This window comes from Siphateles boraxobius, unplaced genomic scaffold, assembly GCF_051911475.1.
Source record: "Siphateles boraxobius isolate OS27281-9 unplaced genomic scaffold, OSU_SipBor_1 46, whole genome shotgun sequence".
NCBI lineage: Eukaryota > Metazoa > Chordata > Actinopteri > Cypriniformes > Leuciscidae > Siphateles > Siphateles boraxobius.
In genome coordinates, this window is record NW_027509097.1 from 11,047,644 (window position 1) to 11,065,682 (window position 18,039).

Here is an 18,039-nt window from a genome sequence, read left to right on the forward strand (position 1 = left end):
TTGGAGAAGACTCAGAGCTGTTATCTTGGAAAAAGGAGGTTGCAAAAAGTATTTAATAAAAGGGGGCAAATAATTTTTCCCAACGTGTTTTGGAAAAAAACATTTATTTCATAATTTGGTTTTCCCTCCACTTTCAATTCTTTTATGAATTATTTTCTTCAAGGAAAGGTTCGATTTTTTGCTAATTCTTTTAATAAAATATCAAAAGGATTAACAATGCAGATTTATTTTTTTACAGCCATCTTTGATCATATTTACCAAGGGGGCAAATAATTCTGATCAGCACTGTATATATGCACCCTTTAGCTTTTGCACCCCTAAATTTACATTTACCATTATCTATATGGTACAACCGATTCATTAGGCATGGAAGAGAAGGGGCCAAGTCATAAAAAATTGTCCCAGCACTGCTAATATGATGACAACTGTAACTTACAACTGCACTTAAATCTGCACCCACGCATCTATTTTTAGTATGTTTTCTAGGGCATATGAGAGTGGCAGCACAGGCGAAACAATTTGCTGCAAACAGAGAAACGAGACAAATCCTCACCCTCGCTATCCAGCTTTCATCAGCTTCAAACCTCAAGGGAGCGTAGGCGACAGGTGGCCCTCTGGGCACGCTACCAGACTTATTTAAAACTCATTTAGACATGAGCAGATGCTTCCTTGCCTGCACGCTGATGTTGAAGTAATCTCTGTGGTATCTCTTCTCTTTGAGCTAAAGCATGCCATTCGATGCATAAAACAGGCAATGGTATGTAGTCAACTGTGCAGGGCTGTCTAGGACTTGTCATTGGAAAAAATGTTAAAAGAACAACGATGAGTGCAACTGGGATGCGAGCGGTGGATATAACAGCTTGGAGAATCTAATGCCCCTATAAATAAGACTCAGCTCATCAAACGCACCCAGTCTGTGTGACATCACCACTGAGCTCTGTAGCCTGCCATGTTACGTGTCCAGTTTATCAGACAGATGACCATCTCAGAGAGGAGCCCTTTGACCCCTCACTCACATTCACCAACACACATGAACCTTCTCTGCACACACGGTCACATCTACGTCGTCATAAATACAACTGAACTACACACTGTTTGTCAAGGGTATGTTGATGTATCATCAAAAAAAACGAGGCCTCAGTCCAGACACTTCTCTGTTAATTTTTCTCCCAGTGCGCTTTCGTCCTGACACCTTTTACTCCCCTCATCCATCCACATCCCCCTCTGTTCATTTATCTAAAAGGTCAAGCCCTGGTAATAGTTCAGAAGAAACAGAATAAACAGAAGAAATGTGAGAATGGCGTACAATTAACAGTCTCTCTAATCTTCACACACCTACTGACAACCTTCTTCCTCAGGCCTTGCTGTCTGACCCCATGGTGCGGTCAGAGACTTAAGCAACGGTAAAATGAATGACTGAACACAAATTCGCCATTCTTCACAAATGACGACCTGCCTTTCTGTGGAAACTAAACAGTGGGCGTGTGTCTGGCCAGTCACTATATTCGTGATTCTTCCACAGGGTAGCAGTGTAACCAAACATTTCACCTTCAGAAAAAAAATTGCATGTTTTTCCTTTCTGAACTGTCTCCAAGGAAACCCAAGATTCTGATTGGACGAACAGATTCAACTTCAGTCATTTCTTTCAAACCAATCAGAGCTTAAAATTTTTAAAGCCACAGAGGACAAAAAGCTGCCAAAAAGGCAGGGGAAAATCAAGAGGTCGAACCATATTATATTTCTGCCTGTTTCTTACATTCGGTAAGTTTCCTTTGATTCTACATGTTTTTATAAACCTGCACGTCATAAACACAATCATTTACCTCTGCAGAACTATTAAAGCATCATAAAAAATGCACGTGGAACCGGTCTTGAGGATTTTCATTTCGGCTATAAATTGCATTTTTAATTATTCAGAGCAGTGAGGTTTCTTAACTCTCACCCCTGCATTCCCCCTCCTTAATTAGCATAAGCCCAATCATTTCCATTTAAATGTGCTGTGGATGTTTATGAATATTTCAGAGTGTTACATCACCATCCTTTGTGCCATTTTCCGACTTCATTCATTTTGTTTTCTCATGTTGTTCGGTGCCAACATCAATTATTATAAAAAAAACGGAGCATCAAATTTTATCAAAGAAAGAAAAACATAAATCAGAGTACTTATATATTTAGTTTTCGTTAAGCAGACGTCCAATTCCGAGCTTGATTTTTGTCAGTAACTCATCAAAAGAGCCACACAAAAACGAAGAGATGCGGGGAGAGGAGAAAGGGAGCGAAGCAAAGCTAATGACTTTCCTCTAGGCGCTTTCGGCGGCTGCTAGACGCTTTGTGGTGATGCATCGTGCGGCCTCTGCAATGTGGCAGGCCGAGATTGGTGGAGTGAGGCATTGAGCGTGCCACACAGAGGGACGTTCATCAGTGCCATGGCAGCAGGAGAGCGGGGACTGATGCCACGAGAAGAGCTCGGCGGGATACCGGAGAACCAAGAGCCTCCCTCCACCTCCTTCTAAACATGGAGGTATAGGCACAGCTCCAGGTCACACTACTCCTATCACTCCACAGCACGCTGCCTGCCATCACCAATGTGCGGCAGTGTTTACTCCTCACGGGCTCGTTCTGCAGAGAGCTCTTCTGTAAAAATGACATCAAAAACGGATTTGACAGCAAGAGCAGCGGGTCTCAAATGAGTGGCAAACAAACAACCTCATCTACTATTTAATTAATTACCATTCGTCATAAGCTCATATCAGGTATTCATATCGGATAATAAAGCTGGGCGCTGTGCACATTTAACATCACCAACACGCAGAATATTGCGCTCACAGGGGATGTTGTGAGCACAGCAGGTGATCCAGCTATAAAAATCTGATTGATGTTGTAATGATCTGAGAAATTTCATGTAAAAAATAAATAAATAGCATCAGTTGAGTAGCTATGTATCAAAGATAGGTCACAGATGCAAAGGTTTGTCAAAAAGCAAAATGTAGTTTAATTTACACATTTGAGTTTGTTTTCATTCTCTTTATAATGCCTGACTCAGATATAAGGATGTAACGATACCCTCATGTCACGATTCGATAAATATCACGACACTGAACTCACAATATGATATTATTGCAATGCTCCAAGACATATGTTATTAGGTTAACCAAAAATGTACTGTTGATTAAAAATACTAAATTTGGGACTACATTGGGAGTGTATATGAAAAGGCTCGGTATCACAAGAATAAAAATATTTATGATTCTGAAGCTGAAAATACGTAATTATTTTAGACGAATATGCTTGCACTCTGTCACTGACTAGATATATTTAAAATAATGTAACTTTTACTGGTAACATGACATTTAGCAATATGAGGACCCACAAATATTCCCCCATTGCATTATTATACATTATATATAGTACTTTAATGTAGTACTGACACCAAACTCTGTAAACTTTCATTTTTTTCTCTTTTGGGTGAACTTCACACAATAAAGATTGTCACTATCCACGATGCATATTGTTGCATTTTTGTATTGCGATATATTGTGACACGAAATATAATGTTATACCCCTAGTCAGATAACAAAAATGCTGCATTCAAAATGGTATCTTTTACAAGAGATGGTGATGTGCATGTTTTTCCTCTTCTCTTTTTACGACATTTGCAATCAAAATCAAGATCAAAATGCGCATAATTGATCAAATTATTAAATATCTTGGGAAGATTGAATGACTACATTGCCGATTTACCATGACATTTCCGAATGTGACCATTGACACAATACAATGATTTACTGTAGATTCAATGGACACAAAAGTCAAGACCACTAACATATTTACACTATTGATTAAATGAGTCCATGAAGGATTACTAACCAATCATGTGATCACATTTGCATACTGAAGCAATATTGCACTGCAAAATATACTGCACCAAATTCTAGTCTGGCCGACACAGATTAGCCAATAATGAATTGGAATATTAAAATTCAATACGATTTTGTCAAAACAAATTAAAAATTAAACATTAAAAAAATGTATTGGACATTACAACCGAATTCAGTCAGCAAAATGTTATGAAAATGGACGGTGGTATTTGCTAAAAATTCGATTTAACAGTTTTTATTCAATTATTAGCATTTTTAATGATTAACTTTGAGGTAACGTAAGATGATGGCAAAGGAAAATGTAAAATTGTGAAAATGAGCATGCACTATTTAATATCTATAACATATACACACACACACAATATTGATTAATGAAAATAAAATCTAATATCAACCAATCACTATAATGCAACAAAAAGACATGCCTATACAGTATATAAACAGTGCACGAAATCTGCATCATATCGCTGCCCTATCCATGTCTTCTCAGTATTGCTCTGTTAGCATGGGACGCACGGACCTGAGGCTGACCTCGGCGTGAACCTCAGAGATGAGGTGAAACAGAAGGCACGAGGGTCCCTGGGGGGCCGAGGAGAGAGGCAGGGGAGGAATGCTGATCAGGGAGAGATGGAGAGACCGGAATTACTGCGCTCTCCTGTACAGCACTTGATTAGAAAAAAGGAGAACTCTGAGCATCCTTAACCCCCCATACCGCACACCAATACGCAAACTGCACACAGAGAACAGCAAATTGACACATTTTTCCTCATTAAAGGCAAAGGCAGTGGCCTCTGTGCGCTGCCTGCGCATAGCAAACATTAGGAGGGTGAGAAAAAATGAAGGAAAGGCATTAGGGAGGAGGGGGGGGGGGGGCTGAGAGAGAGATATCCCAAGGTGAATGGCTCACTTGAACGTCACATCTCTAAATTGTCCTTAACAAGAACTGATTCGATTTGAATGAAAAGGATCTGTTATTCACAACATGAGACCTGAAATCATGAAGCCCCTGAACAGTTTTGCAGTATTACTTATTATTTACAAGATTCCAGGATGGACCTTTAGCCGGCCTCTGTTTAACGGCGCAATTGTGGGCTACACACATGATGTGGGAAACCATTTAACATGCTTTAGTGCCACAACATTGTTCCTTTACTGACGAGCCGCACCGTACAAGAGGAGAATTTATAGCCTGGCAATGAGCAGGGAAAGCAAAGGGGGTCCTCCGTTCAGAGACCAGAGCTCTATAAATTTTACCCCCATATATTATGACATCCATTCAAAAGTTTAACTGCAAATACTATAATCCTGAGATGGCAGAGAGGTGGACTGGGGTGCGACAGCCAGAGGAGATATGACTGGAAAGCAGTGTCATCATCACACACGGCCGCAAAGAAAAATGAGTTCGGCGAGATGTGGAAATATACTTAAACTAGTGGAGCTGAGGCATGAGAAAGCTTGGAATTCGGTGCTGTCGGTTATAGCCAATTCACAAAGAGAAATGAACTAACTAAACATGAATATACGGTAAAAATGAGTGTGTGTTTATTTCAACAAGAATTATGAGCAGGTTCCTGTCTAAAATAAATGCTACAAAAAAAAAAAAGTAAAAAAGAAACCTTGAAAGGATATGAATTAATTTTACATACGAAACTAAAATGGATTTACAGATATTTATCTCATATCTTTATAATGAAAATAAAAATGAAGACCTTTTTTTAAAATAAACTGCTTATATAGAGTGTATAATTCAGGCAAGTATAATTATTTTTAAATATAGCATTGCACCGTTTCTATTATAGCCGTTCAATATAATTTTGGCAAGACACTCTGTCACAAACAAATGTTGTGAATGGAGAAATTGAGACATTCCTAAAAGAGAAGAAAAAAGGGGAAGACAGGGAGTGTTGTATTTCAGGATGAATTGTAAAAGCATCAGTTCAACCAATTAGAAATTAACTTTAGTGCTGAATCATATAGCCTCTGTCCACCACACTCCTGAGGTGACAGTCCAAGTTGTAAGTCTATAAAAATATAAAGGATTTACAGGGCTGAAAAAAATGAGGTAGTAAAGAATAATTTATTCTTTCTTACAATTGCATTGCATAATGTTAATGGAGGCTAAATAACAGTACTGGTGCTAATGCAGTGGGTACTTTTGTTAAATTTGATAGGCTACATATCACACACAAAGGTTTTCATCTACATATTTTAATATATATATATATATATATATATATATATATATATATATATATATATATATATATATATATATATATATAATCATTGCTGGCCAGGCGGGTTACAATCTATTTCAACGGGACTCACAAAGGCTGCACAGAATGGCAACTAAAGTTCCACACACACTTCCTGTTTTGTTAGAATTGCCTGTTTTTATGCATTTCTTCTACATTCGTTTCCCCTTTAGGCTAATATGCTGTATGGAATTTTCTTTTAAAATAAATTTTATTTGACGTCGAACAATAAAATTCAATTTTAAGGTTTCTTGTACTCGACGCGAATGCTGAAACAAATTAAAGGCCTTATATCATATAGGCTACTTCATGGTCTCCCAGTTAATATCGATTTATTGGATTTAAATTAAATGAGTTCAACAACATACTACGCAGGTAAATATAAAATAGCACGACCTCATAGGTCTGTGAAGATCTAGGCCTACTTTTAGAACAATCAGTAGCCTAGTTTGTCTGCGTGTTGTTTGTTAGGTTTTCTTCGAACAGATTTGATGCAAGAACGATGAAATATGCCAGCAGACACGTGTCGACTGTCTGAAGACTGCAAATCATGATTCATGATATCGTGCATCGATCACATGAGGAATGCAGCACGGTCGTAAAGTGTGACGTGTTTGTTAACGCTCACATACATGTGTGTCACAGAGGTATTTATGACCGTCTGATAAACACCAGAAAGCTGCTATTGTGGGTCTGTTTTATTTAACTGAGAATGGGTGAGTGAAAAATAATTAAATTACGCATTTCAGGGATGAAAAAAAAAAGTGAAATTCGACAGTATTAACTGATAGCCCAAACGTCTCATTTAGTTTATATAAGTCGTGTAAATATCATCAGAATTGCTTTAGTTTTAGGAAATGGTCAAGACTAAAAAGCCCACCAGAGGGCGCGTGATGAGAAAAAGTTATGGTGTTTTCTGAAGAAGACTGAACTTCGAGCTTACACTGACTGTATAAAACTAAATCAATAAAAGATACCAAACGTATAAAAAATCTAACAGAACACGACAACGAAGAAAAATAATTCAATGACATCCTAATAAAAAATAACAGGCTATTATGCCTAATTGTCTCGGTTTCCCACAAATGTTCATTGTGTGTTTAGGCCTAAAAAGAATATTTTCACCCCCAGGTTTTAAATAATCCCTGGATGTGTTGGTTTCCCGTAAACCTACAATTTATAGGCGCCATTCACATTTAAAACGTTGATATTTAATTGTTTATTTGTTCATTTATTCCACAATAAACAGTCAGCCAATTGTATTAATTTAAAATAATATTTTTTTTCTAATTATAAGAGGACGTCACAAAATACTATTTTACTTTGTAATTATTTTCAAAATGATTTGAATATATATATATATAATGCGTAATTATTTTTATTGTTTAATGTATAGAAAATGTCATCCATATAATCGCATTCTTTATTATTAACCTATAGCCTATTATTCTGTCAAACAAACTTCGTTTTCAAATATATGAATAAAATAAAAAATTCTGTTTTTATATGATTTGGGATTCTCTTATTTTAGATTTAAAAAATCCGTTTAGAGTTCGTTTCTTTGGGTAGACCCATATAGCCTATATATTTCATGGGGAAAAAATAATAACCAAAACGAAAAATTTTCATTCGAAATGCTTTAGTTATTCGCCTATGTAGATGTTGCCTTTGTGGAGTAGCACGCGCGTGCAGGCCCTCAGCGCGTGTCCCCCTCAGTAAATAAATAGAAAATTCAAAGGCTTCACTGTGTAAATGATGGAACAAGAGCCAACGGTTACGTCTGTAATCTTAATCCAGCCATATATGAGCAATATCCTCTTTATAAAAATAAAACGTGTCCTTTATTTTAAATAATTGATTATATATACACAACAAAAATCTGGAAACAATTTTCCATCTTAAGCCACTCTGTAAAATTTAGGAGAGCAGGATAATTTAACTTGAAGTGTTTGTATTGGCTCCAAAATGCTTATAGACTGCAGCCAGGAATTGTCCTTGAAAAAAAGATCACTTCACAGAAAATCCTCATCTTGTGATTACATCAAGAGGGGTTTTTTTTTCCTGTTGTATGGGAATCTGTCATATCATGGCCCTGCCAGTCATTATGGAAATGATTTGGTTCAGTGGTAACCGATGGCTGTGTTTTATCACACACACATTGCAGTGATGTACATTACCAGGCTAGCCTAAACCTCCCAAACTTAAATATAGCCTCTCACTCATGAAGATCCTTACTCAAATTCAGAACCGTGTGGGGAAAAGACTCTTTTATGATTATTACATGTTTCAACACTCAATAGAAAACATATGGTAAATTAGGCAATTAGCATAATATTTTCCATTTTTGGACAGATAAATGATACCTACAGGCTGACAAATCAGAGGGTAGAAAGACATTTCATGGAAAAACAGTTCTTCTGGTCAGTTTAAAGATGTGAAAACATTCCAAATGCTGCAGTAGAACAGAACCTCAGAGAGCCAGACGTGTCAAATGGATTATGTCGGTAAATATAAAGACGGAAAAAAAGTTCTTAATCAGCGAATGTTCATTTCTAGCATAAAAACGCTGCCCTTGTAAAACAGAAAAATTCTAAATATTTAAATTTCAACATGCACATGGTTGCCAAGAGCCAATCTGCATTAAGCTAAACCCAAAAAAGACACACAGAAGACATTTGAACAGCACTCCTTCCATGTGGGTGTACAGCAAACACACCTACACACGCTTTCATTTGTTTCCCAATGAAAGCATCAGGCCACCTGGGCCTTGCATCGAAACTTCATCAATCTCCAGAAATGGAATCCAGTGGAGAGAAAAATCAAATTCTCATTTGCAAGATGGGTCAGAGGAGAGAGAGAGAGAGAGAGAGAGAGAGAGAGAGAGAGAGAGAGAGAGAGAGAGAGAGAGAGAGAGAGAGAGAGAGAGATAGAGAGAGGTACCTGGGAAGGCTAACCTCTAGCTGAACCCACAGCATTGAATCGTTTTTCCATTTGTCTGCGATACTGACAGGCTGCAAAGAAGATTAGACACTCAAGGTTGTGACTTCCTATTCTGCTTATTTCATACCTTGCAAATCATGAAAGACTTCCTCTCTTCACCCACGCTAACTTTCTGGACATATTATAGTGAGCACAGAAGCAATATTTTCCTAACTAGTAAAAGAAAAAGCGTGATGAATATAGTGATGTATGCTCTGTTGACTCATCACTGCACAATGAATAGGGCGACTGACAATGATATGACATTAACAGTTGAAAATCTCCGAATGATCAGTTTACAGGGCAGGAGCGTGTTTGGGTGAAACAGTGAAATTACAAATGAGCGAGAGACAGAGCGAGAGCAAATATGGGCTTTTTCAGCAGCATCGTAGCCTTCGGAGAGTGAAGTGAACTTTTGAACCCGTTCGGCAGAAGCAGCGAAGCACTGAGGATGCTCGGGTCTAATATGTGTCTATTTCAATTAATTAATGCAAAGGGAAACAGAGGGTGGGAAAAACGATGGTGTCATCTTTGCTGAAGTCATTTAACGTGCCCTATGAAGCCTGCCAATGCCTCATACTTTATGCTTTCTATAACCGCATTGGAATATGAATTGTGATTAGAGGAAAATTAATGGATGATTACTAGAATGGAAGGAGGCTTTTGAGGAAAAAATGGTTTTGAATTTTTTTTTGATAATCCTGTCTCAGCTAGGGAAACTTTATTTGAACTGTGCTGTGGCTATGGCAACTGAGGTCAATAATGTAGACTCAGTTGCCCTAGACAGAGTTCAGACAGGTCATGAAATGACCAGAACAAGACCCAGGGGTCAAAAGTTTACTGTAGGGAGGAAGAAACACTCAAAGTGTGAGGACTCACGTATGGAGTTAAGAGGCAACTTGGATGAGGACCAGCTGACAATGACTCAAACACTGAGGTCATGTAAGGTGCCTATGATCACATGACTGCACCTTTACGTGGCCACATGCCATTGCATTAGGAAAAATATAACAGGATCAGGCTGCAGGACAGAGCCCTGCTGAAATTCCTGACAGTAACCGTGATGATGACGAAGATGATTTGCATGTTAGGCTGGTCACTTTGGTTCGCGAGGGATCGCTTAATTGCCAGGCTAAAATGTCTTTTTCATTGATGCAAGCTCTTTTTGGACTCTCCAGAGATTCATTACCACAATCAATTCCTTAACCAACACAACCATTAATTAAGAAGCTTTAAGATCTTTAAAAAAATCAAATTTACATCTTGATGATCTAATTTGCGATGAAGAAACAACACAACTCTGACTCCTCTGCCTCTCTCTGATTGGCTTCTCCAGCTTTGCCTGTAGAGCCGTGGTGGGGTAAGATAACATGAACGAGAGGGGCTTTTGTTTCTGGACATAAATCAAGTCAGTGCACACAAAGAGCCCAGAGCATGTGCAGCCTTTGATAGGACATGCATTGATATTAGCCTCTTAAACACACAAACTCCTGTCAGGCTGACAAACCATACACCTTTTTCTGCTGTATTTGTTATGACTGAAATGATTGGTGGAACTGACGTCTTGTATGCAATGTAAAATTGCCTTTTTTTTATCATTACTAGTGATAATCCCAGGCAAATATCGACGACTCGGGCCATTCAAAGAGATAAGAATGTTTTTTTATTCTACTACTTTTGCATTTCCTAAACTTGACCTGGCAAAACATCCACCCCACTGTGAGGCTCCTCCTGCCCTGGGCTTCCCATCCTCGGCTGCAGGGCTGCTGTCATCCAGACGAGGCTGCAGGCACGGTGGGGTCAACCGTGCGGTCTGCGGGTGAAACTCAGTTCACATTACCATACAGACAGGGGCCCTGACAATAGAGCGCCCATCTGTTCCTGTCAGCTATAACAAATCTACTGTCAAACCTCCCTCTGGAGACAGGGAGGCAGAGCTGGCTAAATGAAATAAAACTGACTCCTCCCACTGACGAGTCAACTGCTGCCTCTCCTCCAGTCAGGTTAGAGCACAAGCAGACACAGTCAATTTCCCTTCCTCACACAGGCGAGCATGTGACATCACGGAGTGAGTAGCGGTGCAGGAATTGAATGCCTGAACTATATTTACCCTCCAATACAATAGGGCAAATTTGAAAATATCAGCATGCAAGGACACCAGCTCATTCATATCACATATGCATTTTGTTTTTCATTCACTCGAGCTAAGCGCAAAAACAAAATCAGAAGGGCTCACAGCATGGAGCGTCTTTATTAAATCAAAGGCAAATGTGAAAACTAAATCTGAATTGCTGAAAAAGGTGCACATTTGAACCTTAATCTTCATGATTATATTCCTCTCTCTAATTTCATACACTCTCTCCCGCTCAAATTCCAAATGTCCTATCGCAGGGTGTGATGTGAGATTCCCAACTGGTGAACTAAACATGAACCCTGAACTGCACTTGCCCTTGCTGGTCATTATCTTTATTGAAAGAGCGACATGATGCGAATCTTCTTCGAGTTACTCCTCTTTGACTTATATGCCTTTTCCGGCAAAGGAGCGAATCAAAGGAGCACATCCAGGTTTGACCCCCTTTTGTTGCTAAATTGCAAACAACATAAAATGAATGGGATAGTGGAGTAGCTATTCATTTTTACCAGGGTGGTGAGAAGTATCGTGTCAGTGAACAAGACGTATTCGAGATAAAAACAATAATTTATGGTTTTCACAATTAACAATTGTGTAGCCTGACATTTTTTTTTCTGTTCAATCTGGAAAACTGTTAAAAGAAGAAAATATGTCTATGAAGTAAAATCCGGCAAAGAGAGAGAGAGAGAATCTGGATTGTCTTTGACTTTTAGTGGATTGCAGTAGCACCCAGAGCAGGTCACTAGTGATCAATGATATTGAATTGAATGTCCCTTAATTCTTTCTTCTTCTTCTTGTTTTTTTTCTTGTTTTTTTTTTTTTCTGCAAAGCTGCAGGCTTTTGATGCCTCTGAGAAAATTGTCATTTGTATGATGAGTGATAAAGAAGAGAAAATGGATTAAACGCCCCTCAGGTACAGTGTTGAGTTTCAAGACCAGCTGCTTACAGAGCCAGAGATGATCAGTCAAAGATTTGGCCCGAAGCAGCAGCAGCAAACTGCCCATATTGGTCAAAAAAAAACAATCACCAAACACAAAACAGATTTTGGTGGGCCATTTTCAATCTGCAGTACAATCCTGTTTTAAACGTTGAATTTCACTCCAGTTAACGTTTTTCAAATTCTAGTAGGCTATACACACAAGTAGATTTACTTTGTGTCAGAAGCACAAGAAAGCTAACATTTAGACACCATTGTTAAAAGCAGGCAAACATGCCACAGTTTAACCCCAAGAACCCAGCATGCCTCACCAGCAGCAGCAGCACACATGCCCAAACATCCGCCCCGCCTGCCACTAGAGGGAGCTCTTCATCCCTTTTCAATGGAGGTAAATGACCACTCTCCCATTCCCCTTCCACACACTCCTCAATGCCAGCAGCAGAGCTGTGGGAATCCACTAGAGGGTGATCTGTTACCAAACACCTCCGCTGGGGTATTTCATCATTAGCAGTGAAACCCCCACAATAAGAATTGTGATAAAGATGCTTTAGACAAGTTTCCTGTCTTGACTTATCGCAGCTTACATGCATTAGACATACAAGTAAACACACTCATATGCACACAGTGGCTTGAACTCACGCTCACTGGCACCTTCCTCCTGGTAGTCAGAGGCCACTGACATATCATCTGAGGGGGCAGAGCGTCCCAGACTGGAGCTGCGGTTGTCATCTGAGCTATCCTCAAGATTGGATTCATCTAGGAGAAAAAATAAAAAGAGCTTCACATAAGTAGAAACTTTGTTGAGTGAGTTCAACAGATATACATAAAATGAAAATGCTGTGGGAGGAGAATCTAATCATTTTTGTCAAACCGTCTTGTTTTCTAAAGAACCCATTGTTCCGGGAAAGACAGAATCTGAACGGAAATCTCGGTGAGCAATTAATTAGAATTATGAAGCAGCTGTTCACTTACATCTGTGGGGAAATTCTTGTGGGTGTCTGAAAAGAGAAGATTTAGAAATGCTTTTAGAGAAGTATGTTTTATAAAGGATAAAATAACCTTCTAAACAAATGGACTTTGCAATGCTCAAAGTTTTTATTAAAATGGATCACTTTATAATGTTTCTAATCAAGTGCATGTAATGTTTGCATTGTTCCACTATCTTTCTTTGTCTAGATAAACATTTCAGCTCTACAATGAAAGCTGTAGCCTACTACAAATTAAAAAAGAACTGAAGAGGTGTTTGATTGATGGCAGGTTGAGTATCAGTATAAACAAATGCATCTGTAAAAAAACCTGTGCATTGCAGCGTTTGCAAACGATGCATTGGCAGCAAACTATTCATGTGCTGAGGAGAAAAAAATCTAAGTATGCTTGTTCTCTTTGCAAACACTTTCAGCACAGCAAACCACAAAACCACTCCAGCGCTGTAATTGTACTCCTTTCTTCTAAAAAGACAACAATAGAAAAACTGAGTAATTTGCTTCCTGTCTGTTTAACTGTTGTGTTTCATTTGTAGCTCGACTGGGAGCACAGATTCTCATGCGGCCAATAATTTGCTTCTATAAATTTACTTTTTGTGGTCTTCATTGTGCAATACAAACAAAGGGGAGCAAGTATGTGTCATCTCTAATACTTGCACATGAATAAAACATACTGTGACATCCCTCACCTCTTCTGGATGACATGAAAATTTCGTAGAAGAATTTCCCTGGACTCTAGAGCGACATTACTGAGATTCTCATCCTGGAGTATTTCAAAAACAAACAGCTCACAGTCTGAGAGAGAGAGAGAGAGAGAGAGAGAGAGAGAGAGAGAGAGAGAGAGAGAGAGAGAGAGAGAGAAAACCTCAGTAAACTACTCATGCTATGTTAGAGTCTGTTTACAAGACACTAACATGAGCAAAACACAATGACACAATGAAAAAAAAAACTTTATGTTGAATTTCAACATGTGGAAAAAGAAAAACGTGACCTTTATGTCATGTGATATTTCTATTCAATGTTTTGAAAGATGCAAATCATAAAAGGATTGTTCTATTCATGCAAATGTCATGGATGCCAGAATGTGTAAATGACAATAGTCATCCTGTCTGCGTGTCAGAAGGACGATAACAATCTCATGATGGCATCATTCATGAAGTACCATTTTGTACAAAATGTTTTCCTCTAGAGTAAACACAGCAAAGCAGAATAATTATATTAAATAAAACTAATGAAATCATAATTATGTAGGTTTAATAACACAAACCACAACTTCTATAATTATGACGTTTACAATGAATTTGAAAACTAACTTTAAGATGTAGCCTAAACATGTGCTTTAAGTCCTGTGATTTCTTCCTGAATTCTCATTAAATCTACGTTTAGTAGGCTATGCTATGTAAGAAGCATTTCTTTAAAGTCAAAAGTTGACATTTATCAAATGCTCTAAAAAAACTTAATAAAAAACAAACAGATAAAATAACACAACAAACAACTAGGTAGAATTGGTAGCATACGTATATAGGCAAAAAATATATTATTTTAACACATTAACATTGAAACAATGCCTAGCCTACCTCTTAATAGTTGTCTGATGTCATCAAGCACCGTCCCCATCTCTGAGTGAGACTCCAAACAGAAATAAAAGCTAATAAAATATGCTAATATAAACGATTGAAGGTCAGAAAAATTCTGAGTAAATTTGTTGGTCACTTGTCATCCCATATAATGAGTTCGCAGTGTGAAATAAAAAATAATCGAGAGATAGTATCATAGCACACGAACCGGCTCGCGGAGGAAAGGAGAAGAGGAAGTGCAAAGCACATTGTTGTGAAAATGAAACAGTACCTGAAGAGATGTAGGCGAATACTTTGTGACATGAGTCTCAAATGAAAGTCAAACTAATTAAAAGATATTACATTTGAATTTGCCTTTTCTACCATATATTAATTTTTAGACCATCCACACAGTTAACAATACAATTGAGAAGGCTACACCGTTTTGAATTTGTTGTCAAACTCTGAAGTGTTTTTATTCGTTTGCTACGAATTGACAGCAACGGGACCCGTTCAAAACCACTGCACCTCTTTTTTGATATCATTGTTTTCCCCAACCTGTATCTCATAGCCTACATGACCATCGATCGTGACTATAGCATAGGCTACCATCAGCGGTCTAATGTGTAAGTAGTGGCCATGTTCTTTCTCCACATTGAAAGACTCGAAATGTTTATAAAGGGTACTAGGCCTCCAGGCTGTTTGTTTGTTTGTTTGTTTGTTTAAATGAAGTTTCCATATCGTTATATAGGTCGAGTCAGGTGCGTCTATTACTATTATTTTATGCAATGTTTTACGCTCCACACTGTTTATAAAAGCTCGAGGCCATCTTATAGCAAAAGTACCTCATGGAGACCGGAAGTTTAAATATTTGTGTGATTAAAGTAGCCTAGTTTATAAATCTATTACTCACCCGGAATTGCCTAAATTATTGTCAAAGCTGGATAGAAAACATGTAGCCTACATTTTAAATGTACCATTAATTTATTGTTATTATCAGATGTTCCTACATTTATTAATTCTTGTTGTGTTTAATGTTATTAGCCTATTATTTTTTTTATACTTGTTAGAAATAATTAGCCTACTAAGCCTTCTGCCGTATCTACCTCTTGCCCTCATTTTAGGCTATGTTAACGTTTTTAATTAAAAAATGTAAAAGATAATAATAATGAATTGCCTAAATAAATAAATAATAATTTTAAACCAAATAAAATTAGACATTTTCCTCATACCGGTAATTATATTTTATGCAGAGACAGGACAAGATGTGTGATGAACATGACTTACCCCTGTAGCTCTTTTTTATTGGTTAAACTAATGACATTTTCTCAGTGGAATTACTTCGTGCATGTAGTCTATCTGATCCATTTGCATCATATCACAAAAGCTTTTGCTTGCCTTTCACAATTGTTAGCAACTGTTTGATGCTGAGCTGGCACCTAATGCAATGCATCACATTGGGGCGGTACAATCTTTTCTGTTTTCAAAGTTATTACATTAATAACAGAATTTTAATCAGAACAAGGCCAATTTATTTGGTTTGTTTTTAGGCTACTACATATATTTATTGACCAACATAATATGTGTAAGAATAAATTCTAAAAGAAAAAAAAGTTTGTTAAAAAATTTAAGCTAGAGGGGCTTTTTTCTTTCATTCTTTTTTACCACACGTGGAGTAAAAGCACCACACCCCTTCAACCTGGGGCAAAACGCCTCTGGGGAAGTGATATGGCACACACACAAAAATCTCATCATATTCAAATGTTTTAGACAAAATATTTTTGAGTAACATATTAACAACTTACTTAGTCATGTCAAGTTGTGCAATTTATTATTTGCACAGTTACAAAGGGGTATTGGGCAATGAAGTGCTTAAAGACAATGCCACTCCAGACAATTGTACTTGTACCAGTATATTTTAACATTTCATAACCATTTAAATGTTTTATAAGAACTTTGTTTTTGCCTTTAGTCCAGTTCAAAGAATATATTTGAGCTCCAATATAAAAATGTTTTTTACTAATTAATCTCCATTTTAATTGGTGAAGGTAGTGCGATCCATTTTACATATCTGTTCCCTCCCAACGATGAAAAATAATTCAGGTATGATGTATTTTTAGTGGTGTTTCAATGTTTTGGTTGCGACATAAAAGGGTATTTGGTTTAATTTTTAGTCCAGTCTTTTTTATTTTTGTTTCATATGATAATTTCAGAGATTTTCATCTACTAGTTATGCAATGATCAAAAGCATTATTACATGTTAGATCTAATTTAATCAAAATCATCATTAGACATGATGATTTTATGGTAAATACTTTCAGTGCATATTGACAAATTGACAAATTGGTGTTTAGGAAAGTGCTGGTGGTTTTTTTTCCAAATTAACCTTTTTACCACAGGAACCTTTATACATTGTGCATAAACCTTACCTTGCAGACAAATTGTAAAAGCCTACTAGGTTTTTAGATTTTCTGAAGAAAATGTAAATGAAGATTGCCTATATGCAAAAGTCCTTGCCACAATGGTAGGGTGTTGTGGGTTGTTTCAAGAGCGTTGCTGTGTGGTTGCTGTGGCATTGCTTGATGGTCACCTGGCCAGTTTAAAAGAGCCCTCTTTCGTGATTTTCTAGTCCCACTATGGTTTGAGGTCATCCTTCAGTATAAGTCTGAGATTTTCACACACATTTTATCATCCTCCAGGTGGAAATATTAATTTTCCTATATTGGTTGTTCCTAATATTGGTTTACCTCAACACAGTTGTTCATTGTGGAAAATTTAACTCAAGTTAAATATCAGAGCTCATATTCATTATTTAATGGTATTTGCCAGTTTATTGGGTGTAAGGCGTTGTGCACAGGTACAGGCTGGAGGCAGATCATGAAAGAAAAACATCTGAATGGAGAAGGGGGAGCAGAATTCCAAGGAGAGGACATGACCGAATGACCCCTTCGTCACTGTCCCTGCAGCTATATGGCCCCTTGTGAAGGTAGATAGAGGAATGAGCGTGGCCCTCCACTCCAGCATGAGCACTGCCTGCTGCCTGCTGGGCACAGCCATATGAAAGGATCTTGCCTTTGTAATCCGCCCGGGATTACACCTCCCAACAATACACAGCTGAAAGAGCGACAAAGACCCAGTATCAAACACAGGCCTGGGCTGATGAGAGGAACCTGCTATGATCTCCTACCACCAACACTGACATCAGCGCCTCTCATCTCCCCAAGAGAGCTCTTTTAGCATTCGCCTACTCCTTTCTTCTGTACCCTTATCTGGGAACACAGGCTTTTTTTATCTCTGCATTCCTTTTCATTTGCGTTTCA

The 18,039-nt window shown here is 37.9% G+C and overlaps 1 protein-coding gene across 1 annotated transcript in view; it reads right to left on the minus strand.

Annotated features, from left to right (window-relative positions):
• Positions 1-14,922, minus strand: part of skap1 (src kinase associated phosphoprotein 1) — a 31,188-nt gene extending 16,266 nt beyond the window's left edge. The window contains exons 1-4 of the mRNA XM_077200746.1: positions 14,741-14,922; positions 13,853-13,958; positions 13,153-13,178; positions 12,820-12,936 (exon numbers count right to left, since the gene is read on the minus strand). Coding sequence (XP_077056861.1) covers positions 12,820-12,936; positions 13,153-13,178; positions 13,853-13,958; positions 14,741-14,780 — 289 coding nt within the window. The 5' untranslated portion in view covers positions 14,781-14,922. The remainder of the gene's footprint in view (positions 1-12,819; positions 12,937-13,152; positions 13,179-13,852; positions 13,959-14,740) is intronic.
• Between the last annotated feature and the right edge of the window lie 3,117 nt (positions 14,923-18,039).